Source organism: Scomber japonicus, chromosome 13, assembly GCF_027409825.1.
Source record: "Scomber japonicus isolate fScoJap1 chromosome 13, fScoJap1.pri, whole genome shotgun sequence".
NCBI classification, from domain to species: domain Eukaryota; kingdom Metazoa; phylum Chordata; class Actinopteri; order Scombriformes; family Scombridae; genus Scomber; species Scomber japonicus.
The window spans coordinates 18,157,047-18,169,844 of NC_070590.1; the positions used below are offsets into that span (position 1 = coordinate 18,157,047).

Genomic DNA, 12,798 nt, shown 5'->3' on the forward strand with positions numbered 1-12,798 from the left:
AAACTGCTCTTTCTATAAATTTCCTACTTGTACAAAAGACTTCCGACTGCACCAAACTAACTGATGCCTTTCTATATGAGGATATTGTGAATGTTTAAGCTGTTTTTAGATATACATCTACCCACATATACCTCCATTGAGAGGAGGAAATACAAGCCAGAGGATTAACCTGTGGCGAGACTGCAAATACTACTGTACTGTAAATGCAGAAATTAAGCTAAGCTATGTCAGTGCTTCAATTTTGTCACCAAGTGAAAATAATAAAACTGGAATGAAAATATGGGCATTTAAAAGAGTTTTTGATGCTACACTGACACAAGTTTCATACCAACTAACAAATTCCAAAGAAAATATTGATAAAAAAATTGCTGATACATTTTTATTTCCTTATTACATGGTCATTGCTCATAAGTAGGGGAAACTGACCAAATATTTATGTTTGTTGTTTTTTTTCTCTCTCTCTTTTTCGGTCTCATGTATCTCAAAATGGAATTGTATTATTTTAGGTAAGTGCAGGAATTAAAAAAGACAACTATTACATGTTTTTTTTCAATTATATATGTTTATTTGACTATATTATTACTATTGACATTCTGTACAAGTGATGTTTTTCTTACTGACAAAATGTCCTAATGTTTAATATTTTTGAGACCTAGCTGGATGCCATACCTATCAGCATGAAGACATCTGTCCGAAAGAAAATGGCTCAAATAACTGAAATCAAAAGGTCAAACACATGATGACACGTTCTATCTGCTTTCTTTCTCATTTGTTGTCAATCAAGGAGGATGTCAAGCATGCACTGTTAGCATTTTGTGTTCTGATTCGAAAGGAGAAAGTTTACAGATACTGCATTTTCGTAAATCAAGAAGCAGGATTTTTCGGTGTGGAACATTTCCATTGGCCTTCCCTTTTCTTGGAAACATTTGTAAAAACCCTCTAGTTGTGACAGGACAGGAGCTCTTGATGTATCAAGGGATTGTATGACATTGTCTCCATGGACACAGCATCATCAAGTGTGTAGCCCACAAGAAGCTTCTGAGGACTATTTATCTTATCTCCTGTATTTATTTTTTATCTTGGAGTGACTTCAATGAATGTAAAATAACCAGTTAGTATTTGAAGTGGACCAAAATGATCTTCCACCTCAGGATGTGTCTGAACCAAAATATGCTCAGACTTCAACTCTTACCTGCTGAATGAGTGCTGTCATGTGTTGGCTCGAAATGTTTCCAGTTTGCATGATGTCAAGATTAGTTTTGTTTTTGCTCTTTGAGTTACATTTGTAATGAATTACTTTTATACTTATTTGATATTGTACAAACTGATTAAGATAAATAGCTACTGTAGCAAAGTCATGACACTATTAATAATATTGATGTGTTTTTAAGATTAGTTGCAGTTTAACAAATGTTACAAAGGAGAAAAGAGAAGCGAACTGAAAGTGTGCCAGATTCTACAGACATCTATTGTGAAACAGATTGTTTACATCCTGGCTTTTTACCTTAGAGATGTGCCAATGTCTCCCTGCAGTGAATTACATAGTGTTTCTAGATGGGCTCACACTGAGAATCTGATTGTGAGCCCATTACGATTGTACTCTTTTTAGCCTTTCAGTCATTATAAGGATATTATTTTCTATAATGTTTTATAATATGTTGACTGTGTTATTCCTTCTGCTTGCACATTATTAGATTATTCATTCAATATATATTCTTTTCATTTGTATCCGAGGACGTTGATTGTATGGATTCACAAGCTAGCAGCTTCAGTCCTTCAGCCCTTATTTTTACTGAATGTTTACACAGACAGGAATGTGTTTTCATGTTTATTGAAACATTTGAACTTTTTCAGTGTAAAAAATCACAATATATCGTTGCCATATTTGCATGCAGGTTTGTGCCAATTGAAAGTTTGCAGGCGCATACTGTATTACACTTTATGCTAATAATTCATGTTCTTTGAGAGACTTGTCTTGGTCTTATCTCTCACTCTGCCTTTCAGACAGCCTGAATTTATAATTGAGATGTGCTGCATTAAAGGTTTCCTTCCAAAATCCTACATCTGTTACATTGGTAATTTATTGTAAATGCTCATTTCATTGTAATTATAGAAATACTTCATCACAATATCTAAAAATACAAAATGCAGTTCAACCCTTTTCAAAATGAGTATACCATACTTACCTCACTTACCATTGTCAAGTGGAGTGAAGCAGGTGGACCTAAACGCAGGAGACAGCAGGCAGTTGGAAATGAAGAATCAATTTACTCAATTTGGAAACAGAATGTAGGAGTGCAAGCAGAGCGAACCTGAACTGGACAATACTGAACAGCATGGAAAAAAGCATCAGACAGAAGACAGAACTGAAAATCAAACTTAAATACAAACTGAACTAATGAAACAATAAGAAACTGTTGGCAAAATTCAAGGGCAAGCTGGGAGCCGATTGACTGGGGAAGGCATAGGAAGCAGGGCAGGGCTACCAAGACTGATGAGGCAGGTGTAGAGTTAAAAGCAAACTTGGAACAAGAGGAAGAAACACAGGGAAATACCCAGTATACATATGAACTTTAAATACACTAATCACACTAGGCAAGAAACAGCAAACACACCTCAACTTAACATTGATAACCTCGGGGCGGGGCCTTCAAAGAACTCAAACATATTGCTGTTGATAAAACATGAACGTTTGTCGAGTGGAGTGGCCTGCATGTAACAACCAAATAGGACTGAAAGACTGTGGCTCTCGGTTTCACTTCACTTTTGCACTTAGTTTCTACAGCACCCAGTCACATTTCCTTAACAAAACAACTAGTGTGAAACATGGATGTAGTTAGTGTGACATGACATCCCCCACTTGTTTGTGGACTGCTGTTTTGAAGCTTCAAGTTTAGTGATTTGACAGTCGTCATCTTTGATTTTTGGACAAGAGAGGGGAGGTGACCCTGGCAATGCTACCTTGGTTAGCACAGTGCATTTACGTTACATTTTACAGTCTATGGTTAACTATGATAATGCTAATGCTAGATTTTGCTGGAGAAAAATGTAAAGACTTAAAACCATTAAAACAAAATGTACTCATCAGAAAAACTGGCTCCTTAAAAGGTATTTTAATACAACTAAACAATAAACAAGACATTTTAGTTGACCAAAATGTTACAATTATTGTTAATGAACTGAAATCACATGCTGGAATAGCAACAGTTAGGTCTTTCCTCTGGATCTGGGGTTACACCAAAGGCATAGTTACATTACGTAATCAACTTGTTGCCTTGGTAGAGACTTCTCCATCACAACGTAGTCACACCCTAAAGCATATCCTGCTTTATTGTCTATTTCACTCTAAATGGGACCATAATTTACAAAATGAACATCATGCTATACTGGAGAAGACTTAAAGCAATGGTTCGACGTAATTTTGATCTAGCGTCACATGCACCATTACATCTATCTAAACACCCCCTCAGCCCTTTTTAAAAATTTGGACAGCCGAATTGCTTAGTACAGGCGCTAATGGAACCAAAAGTGTATCTTGTAAATTACCTCCCTAATAATGCCTGGATTGTTATCAAACTTCTACAGTACTACAAAATAGGGTCTTTACTAGGGGTGTGACGAGATCTCGTGCCAGCGATATCTCGCAAGACTAACCCTAACCCTATAATTAAGGGCCACACCAAAAAAAAAGACGATCGGATTTCTATCGCTCTTTCGCACGTCATGTGTTCTTTTTATACTGTCACGTGTGGATCATTAACCTTGTTGCAGTGCTGCATACTGCATATGATAATTATATATTTAGAAAGAACTAAAGTGATTCATTACAAGATGATTAGTTAAAACATTTCAAAATGCATCTGCATTATTTCCATTTTGTGAATTTCAAATAAAAGAAAAGTCTATATTTCCTAGTTGAAGTTTTCTTAAAAATATAGTTAAAATCTCGTCTTGTCTTGACTCGTGAACCCAATATCGTGTCTCGTCTCGTGAGCTGAGTGTATCGTCACACCCCTAGTCTTTACTCATAAAGTTTGTAAGTACACCAGGAGTTTATTAAAATAACACTTACCTGATGGCTTTTACTCTGCTGCTACTGCTAAAGCTGTAAACATCACTGAAATACCATGTGATCCCACACAGATCGTTTCTAAATAAAAAAGATAAGTGTGTCAAATCACTGCACAATAATTAATAAACCTAGCTGGAAATAGGGTTTCTAGGGCACTCTTTATTAAATATGATGTGATATAATTTCCTATGCCATAAAATGTAGAGCCAAAATTGTTCCGTGAAATTAATATTCACATAATGATGGGCAAAGTTTATTCATAGTTCGAGCATAATAGCTTTGATGAGCCAAGGGAGAAAGCAAAGCTTCATGGACCAACTCATTGTTGATGGATATGCTGTTATATAGTCTGCCCTCATTGACTAATTAACAAATAGATTAATACAAACACCTGTCAGTATAGCGTCACACTATTCAGCAGCACCACAAAGTACACAACTCAATGAATGAAGTCTCACAACTACAATGAAATGAAACATTACAACCTTTGTAATTACATTGATTTAGCTGGGTAGTAATATAATTAAGTGGAAAGTGAATGTCAATCCTTCTTTAAACTACAGATCATAATATATAAACCTATATATAACTTTCTCTATTCACACACACCCCACACACACATTTCACATGTGAAGCTATAGACCAATAGATGCAAACCAGCAAAAAGCAGCATGAAAACTAAGAGCAGATAAAAGTTTGACTGTATTCAAATGTCAAGTATAAATACAGTGAAGAAATACAGTTAACAACTGCCCAGACAGATCTAAATATGTAGATATGGTGCTCAGTGCAAACAAAGGTTCAGGCGTGACTGAAGATAGAGACTGAGTGAAGAGACCGGCTGCCTCTTTATGTGAATTCTTTGGCAAATGTTCTATGGGTAGACAAGTCTAGGTCTTGAGCAAGTTGAAACAAACGGGTCAACAGAGTTATTTCTGATAACTTTGCTGGGTGAATTCAGCCTACTTTACACAAACTCACATGGGGTTCTACTGTTTGTCAGTAAACATGCTACTTGGAACATATGTCTGGGCTTATAGACTCTCATAGCTAAGGTTTACAATCAGCATCATACAGAAACTGTCTTCTGTATGGGTATTTTTTGTAAAATTGGCATAATTTAATATGTTTAAATAATATGCCAATACACATAATAATATAATTCAAGCTAACAGTCATGGTGAGGCTGAAGTTCTCTTTAGTATGGAGCACAACCTGAATAATAGCTGAATAATAGCTACTTTTTAAAAACATTTTTGTCTCATGCCACTGTGTTTTAACCCTTGTGGCTTTATGATAACACTACAGCAGAACTATAATTGAGGCATTCTTTTATTCTAAAGTGACACTAACATTGTAGAGCATACATGTGCAATGATGCGTTAGTAGAGAAAGGCACACCAATCTGTAAATGAAGACCTGCACTTTAAATACTAGTAGTATGATTTATTTTATTTTAGATTAGACGGTGGGAGAGACTGATTGAGCTGTTTTACCAGTTGGGGAGAACAGGGTTGGTAGTCACACTTTTTACTTTCCTTTGAATCCTCATAAACCATAAACTGAATAAATTCCCTTTTAATTTTCCCTTTTATGATGAAAGCCTAAAGTGTCAGGTAGGAATAGAGTGGTCTTAGGCCTGGTTCACACCGGACGTGGAAGTGCCGCGATCAGCTGCGAAGCGCAAGGGAGCGGAGCTACTTTCTTTTCTGCCCCGCTGCCGGCTCACGCCGTGCAGTAATCATTTCGGCGTCTGGTCTATTTTCTCCGGAAGCACTGTTGACCTTGGTGAAAGTAAATTTATTGTACAGTGTTTAACGGAAACAAAACAAAAAATGCAGGTTTAACTATGACTGCCACCCTGTGCGTTTAATGATTTTCCAATGTCTTCAATGCCGTCAGCTATCCACCCCAGTGTGCCGCAAATCTGTTGCAGACACTTTAAGATGTCCTCTTGATCGGACCGCATCCGATACCACCTGTGTCTGTGGAACTTGCCGGGAACCTGGCCCCAGCCTGTTGCAGTCATTGATATCCTTGTCTTTTACAGGCGTCTTTTTGAGTCCAATTTCATATCGAACCATTTTTTTTAAAATTTGTGCAACGGCGCGGTGCGCAAAACAGATGACACAGAGTTTACAGCAAGAGTAACCTTTTCGCATTCCTTATTCTTCTCAGGGGCCCGTATTACACTACTGACACTGCTGAACAATATGCGCTTTCAGTCTGCTATTTCCTTTAACAGATCTCTGAGCTGGTGTAATTTTTATTATGTGCCATTTTCATGAATGGAGCTCGGCAACTTGCCGAGCAGCCGGCAAGCCTGACCTTATATGGAATTTTGAGGGTGTCAATTATGCAAATGCCCACTCTCGACACACGTCCATTTAGAACAGGTGAGATTCATCATGTTTACGCAGCTCATTTACGACTGTTTTCAGATGATACAAGTGTTTCATGAATCCAACGTGGCACACTCGTAAATTCCACCTCATGAAAAAAGTACAACAAATTTAAGAAGAAAAATACGAACATATTCTTGCATCTGGCCCATTGTGTAAAAGCTCAGAAGAGAAACACTGCGGAGTTGAATATTTACATGTTCACATGAAAAACACTAAACGTCCTCTCACCTCAATGTCAAGCAGTTTACTCCAGAAATTACATCTCACCTAAATTCTGAAACTTTCAGTACCAAAACTTTTTAACAGCGCCCTCTACAGCCCGAGATCTAATGAATGTGACAATCAACCCCGTTCTCCCCTACCATGTTTGCCATGGTAGGATCAGGTTGGGCATCCCAGAGCGGTGGAAGGCAAAAATGTTTTGTAAATGTATATTGGATCAAGAAAATAGTTTGTATACTTTACTTATATTACTCTCTTAGTTGCATTTGACGGGCAGTACAGGGACAGCACCGCCCTTTCCTGAATACTATTACAGTGTTTTGTTTTGAATAAAGGTTTACATTTGCTTCACTAAATCGAGGCAGCACATATGGGGTTAAAATGTGACAGTATGTTGTACTAACAGGAACTGTACAATGCCGTGCGCACTGGGTGACGGGGCGAGGCCACAAGTTCCCAAGCACAGCCTGAGCAGATCACACACACACTCACACACACTTCCCCACAGGCAGCGCAGTTCCTTTACCCATACGCTGAGGAAAACACAGGGGAACAGAGGGAGGTTCAAAGCGCACTCACACCAGGTCAAAGTTAGTGAACTGGTGCGTCTGAGATCCAATAGGTGGAATGACCAATCATCCATCACACTCCAACGGTATGCAAAGCCTCCGGAAAGAACACCTGTATAAGGTGTTGGTTATCGGGGACCTGGGTGTCGGGAAGACTTCCATCATCAGGCGCTACGTCCATCAGACCTACTCCACCAACTACCGGGCCACTATCGGGGTGGACTTCGCCCTGAAGGTCTTGAATTGGGACTCAGAGACAGTCCGGCTTCAGCTGTGGGACATTGCAGGTGAGACTGTAAAGAAGTTGAGTATGTTTAATGTATTTTATAAGCTTGGCATCTATCACATCTTCCTGCAAACATCTTCAGACGTCTTGCAGGGTCCAATATAACTCAATGTGTGTGGAGTATGTATTAGTATACACCCATAGCTTATGTTTGTATATATATGTATACATATACATACACTGTCACCCATAAAGTTGGAATAAAATATTTTTTACCTCTTTCCATGAATTGATTGTGACAATGTGATTCATTTTTGACATATAAAGTGTATATCTTCTCAAAACTTTATTCATCAATCTCTTCCAAACATATCACAAGGATAATTGAAATAGGAATAAAGGAGGATTGTGTCTGAAAACAAAATTATTCCAACTTTATGGGCGACAGTGTATATTTGTTTGTTTTTTCTATAGTAGTTAAACATGTACAAGAATTAAGGAACTCTTTCAAACTGAAAAAAAGCCAGTGTTGTGTAGCAAGGCTGTTTGTCATAGTTCCCTATAAGTTGGTAGTTTTGGCAGATAAGAGTTATCTTTATATGAACAGTAAGACATGACTGCTGTAAAATTATGAAACAGCACTCAACACAAAGATGCAGTGTCACCATGAAGATGCGGTAGCTGACACGAACAGCATTCTCTCCTATGCGAACAAGCACACACACACACACACACACACACACACACACACACACACACACACACACACACACATAGACACACTGTAATTGTTGCTTCGGGAAGACCAGCACGCTGTCATCCAGTCATTCATTTAAGGTATGGTGCAGCTCATATGATTAGGGCCCATGTGAGGGGGATTTAAAGGTCAGTCACAGGAGTGTCATTGTAGCCTAAATGAAAAAACAAAACATCACAACTCACACATTACTCACACGTGCAGACACATGCTTTAAGCACTTAATTTGGAACCATCCAATGAAATTATAAGTCACTGCCTGATTTGTTTTGTATGTGTGCTTGACATTCGTCCTGGGGAGTAGGGACAGACTAAGCAATGGTTGAGTAAATATAGTTTTTTATGTAAGTAATGGAGTATTAAATCACACATTTAATATTGTTCTTTGAGCTCAAATTGCACCATCATCTGAAGGAATGACAGCGTGTCAAGTGACATGTGTGATGTGTGTGTCTGTCTGAGACTCCTGTCATACTTCTTCTACACATGAGGGTTCCTTGTGAGTAATGAAAATCATTCATAAGTTCTCCGTGAAATGAGGAAGTTCTCAGTCCATCTCCTATTCAGTTTTCCATTTCCTCAATTTAATCAAGAAGTAAATAGGTGTTATTTGTCCTTGTCTGTGTATTTCTACTGTAGCAAAGCCAAAGGAGGACACTCATGTATTAATCAAGCATGTCAACTTTTTTGCTGAGAGGGCATGGTATGCAAAATAAGCAGGATGCACACACCTACACCCTCAGATCAACAAGTACTCACACTGGATTGCAGAACACACATCCCCAGGGAATGTCACGGTGACAGCCGTTCTAACCGGCTCCTCAAGCACCTAATTTCCATTCCCTGTGCAATACACAAGCATGGGTGAACACACATTTATTATATGCACATGCATTTCATGATATTATATTCTCCCAGATACATTTGTACATATACAATTATAACTTGCGTCAATGTTTATCTGCATTACAGATCAGGTAAAATACAGGTTTGATTCAAATAGGCCTATTGTCAGCAGGAACAAGCAGTGACTGTCTGGTTAACTGCAATGTGCCAGTAAGTCTAGAGGAATGTGCTGTTGCATGAAAATAGAGGCACTGCTAATTGCAGTCTTAATCCCTGCTGCATTTGTTGTTTTCCTGCATTTTTGCAGAAAAGCAACAGGAATCACTCATGAAGCTTATTGCTGGGAATGACGTGTGTGTGTGTGTGTGCGTGTGTGTGTGTGTGTGTGTGTGTATTCATCACAGGTCAGGAACGTTTTGGTAATATGACACGAGTGTACTACCGTGAAGCCATGGGAGCCTTCATTGTATTCGATGTGACACGGCCCACAACCTTTGAGGCTGTCATCAAGTGGAAAGAAGACCTGGACTCCAAACTAATGCTGGCGAATGGACAGAGCATTGCCACAGTGCTGCTAGCCAACAAGTGTGACCAGGGCAGGGAGTTGACCAACAATGGCATCAAAATGGACCAGTTCTGCAAGGATCATGGCTTTGTGGGGTGGTTTGAGACCTCTGCTAAGGTAAGAGTAGAGTAAGGTCAGAGTACAGTAAAAGTATTATTATTTGACAATTATATCCTATATGTGAAGTGAAATGTAGTCCTACCTGTGCTGTGTATCATGTCCTTTAAAAACAAGTCTATATTTTAATTCTGGAGCTTTACTGGAATATCTTTGTATGATTTATAACTCCTTAACTTATAGTGGCGCTTGATTCAGCCCCTAATATCAGTCTATTTAAGGTCCTCTTCCCAATGAGCCCACCCACTATTTTCTGTTTGGCCAGCTTTTTTCATTATTTTCTTGAAATATAAATGTCTGAAATAGATTGATACATGTTTGAGTCTAAATCCAATTTGGAATATGCGAGTGGACAATGTGAACAACCCATAGAACAATCTTAGCAACAACCTCAGCAACAAAGGTTACAGATGGACCTCCATGTGTGTATGCATGAAGAATCTGATGTCATAACAAAAAGGAAGTAGCAGGTTGAAACCTGGGCTTTTGGCTAGCTGATAGGGTTATTATATATGCTCACCTCAAGTTTTGGAACATTGACCATATTTGACATAACCAACACAGTATAAAAATAACAGAAAAAATATGTGATACAGTATAAATAAAGTATTTATTTAATTATCAACATGATAATGAATTGGCCAGATTGTAGGCCTTTGCAGCGAGAGGCTGACTCGCTCAGTGGAAACCTTCTCCCACTCAGGTCCTTGCAGTCAGTGAAACATCCACACAAAGCCACAGGAATTTCATATCCTCATGAAAAGTGGCTCTGTGAGATAAATGTAAAAGCAGGGTCAGGTTACTGAAGTGTGAAAAGTGAAAACTTTAAAGTATTGGAGGATTGTTAACTTTTCTCCTTAGTATTCAAAAACTCTATCTTTCAAGGTTCGGACACATGCAGTGTCCTGCTTCTGATCAAAGAAAATAAATAGTTAATCATTTGACCCAAACTATTTTCAATTTGTCCTTAATGCAGATGAAAAGTTATACACCAATCAATATGCCAATCAACACATTTATTGATTAGCATATGAATATCCAAGATGTTACATTTTCTTACTGCAATAGCGTGTCACTGCATACATAGTTATGAGTTTGTACTAACTAGAATTTGAAATATTAATGTGGGTTGAACAAGATTGATCTGAAAAATGTGATTCATAACAATTTGAATTATGTACAAATTCACTTTGCAGTACTTGCACACAGCTTTAAGTTCTACAAATGTCTTCATTCACACATCTTCTGTTGACACTAATGTGCTGCCATTCTTGTAACATCAAGACTCAACATTCTGAAAGTTAAAGGTTATACAGTGCAGGTACAGCCTGAAGTGGCAGAAAAAGACTATGCAGTACAAACAACCATACACATCCTTCTTTTGTTGCAATTCAGAAAGAATGTCCACAGCATTCATTTGAAGTAGTTTCAAATGAATAGAAGTGCACACATAATGTTGTTTAAATGAAGGTGATACCATGATAGTTATACACATCTTGTACTGTACATGTTATAGGTCAACCACTGTTGCACAGCAAGGACAATGAAACTGGGATATTATGTGCTTTATAGGCTGAGATAGCTGAGATAATAGTTTTCAATGAGTAACCTATCCATTACAGAATCAATAAAACATCTCATTTTCTGTGTTGTACAAGCTTTTCTAGGGGTCCATACATAGTTTACTTTGTTTTACTTTAACTATCTTTCTTTAGAGGTCATATGCTGTTTATATTTATTATACAGTTCAAATTGAAAAAAATAAGATAAGTAAAAGAAAACGATTGAGGCATACCTAACTGTGGTTTATCTCCTTTAGGACAATCTTAACATCAGTGAAGCTGCAAACTTCTTAGTTAAGCACATCATGGCCACGGAGAATGACATCCTAAAATCTGTGATACCAGACACCATCTCACCACAGATCGACTCCAGCAGACAGATGAGCTGCTCTGGCTGCTTCAAATAATGAAAGGAGGGAGCACTGGCAGGACACAACAGAGTGGAGACAAAGTAGGACCAAGAGGGACAGGCATACCACACGGCCTTCCACAGAAATCTTAAGTACCTACAGTACAGTTTGGCTCCTTTGGTCCAAACCACAGTTGAAAATGTTAGTTTGCTGCATGTAGTATGCTTGTGTTCTCATTGTACAGTTTCAAGCAAACCAGAGCTTGCAAACTAAAGTCACATGGACTCAGAGGTTGCACATTAACTTAATAGTATTTTCAGTAACTCATGGTGCCTTTGAGTTTTAAGCTTTTGGCAGGAATGCAAGTATAATTTCAGGTAGGCATAACACACTATGCTCTTTGCCATCAGATGATAGATCATTTAAAGTATCAAACCGTCAACCTTGTTCATTTTGGGGTGATCCCTTTTAACTGGTTAAGATTACATTATCACTCTACTAACAATTCCTCACCTGCCTGACCACCTGAACGAAAGGAGCAAATGCTCCCAAGTTGACATACATGATGCAACACATCAATGATGTAACAGGAAGACTTACCTGTGTAACTGAGCATCAAATGTTTGAAAATGTTCAACTTACATCTGTTCCTATCTGCTTCAAGCAAGTATGATTGTGTTGCTGTTCTCCGTCCATTTACCTTCCCTCCACATAATGCTGGTGAAAAGAAATCAATATGGGAGACATGCAGAGAAAACAATTAGATATAAAATCAATTTGCGTATGTGTTTATATATACATATTTGCAGAGCCAAAGATACAGTAGTAGTATCGACCGCTTGCAGTGGATCTCAGATTTGCTATTCTGTGAATTTTGTACACACATTGTATTTTTATTATGATTTTAAGTTATTTATATGTATGCTTTTATGAGTGTGATGCTGCTGGTTGTGTTACATTATTCTGCTTAAAATTTTTACTAAAACTGACTATTGTGTAAGCTGTATTTGATCAGACAATTTAAATAACAACATATTCCTATTTATAAGAAAACTAGGTCAGGGCGAGCAGCTGCAGAGAAAGGGAAAGTTAAACACACAAACACCC

General features: G+C 38.0%; 1 protein-coding gene across 1 annotated transcript; it reads left to right on the forward strand.

The window, feature by feature from the left end:
* The first annotated feature begins 7,326 nt into the window (after positions 1-7,326).
* rab38b (RAB38b, member of RAS oncogene family) lies at positions 7,327-11,748 on the forward strand. Its single transcript, XM_053332276.1, has 3 exons — positions 7,327-7,555; positions 9,502-9,779; positions 11,599-11,748. Exons 1-3 carry the CDS (start codon positions 7,327-7,329, stop codon positions 11,746-11,748), a joined length of 657 nt encoding a protein of 218 aa, XP_053188251.1.
* Positions 11,749-12,798: the final 1,050 nt, after the last annotated feature.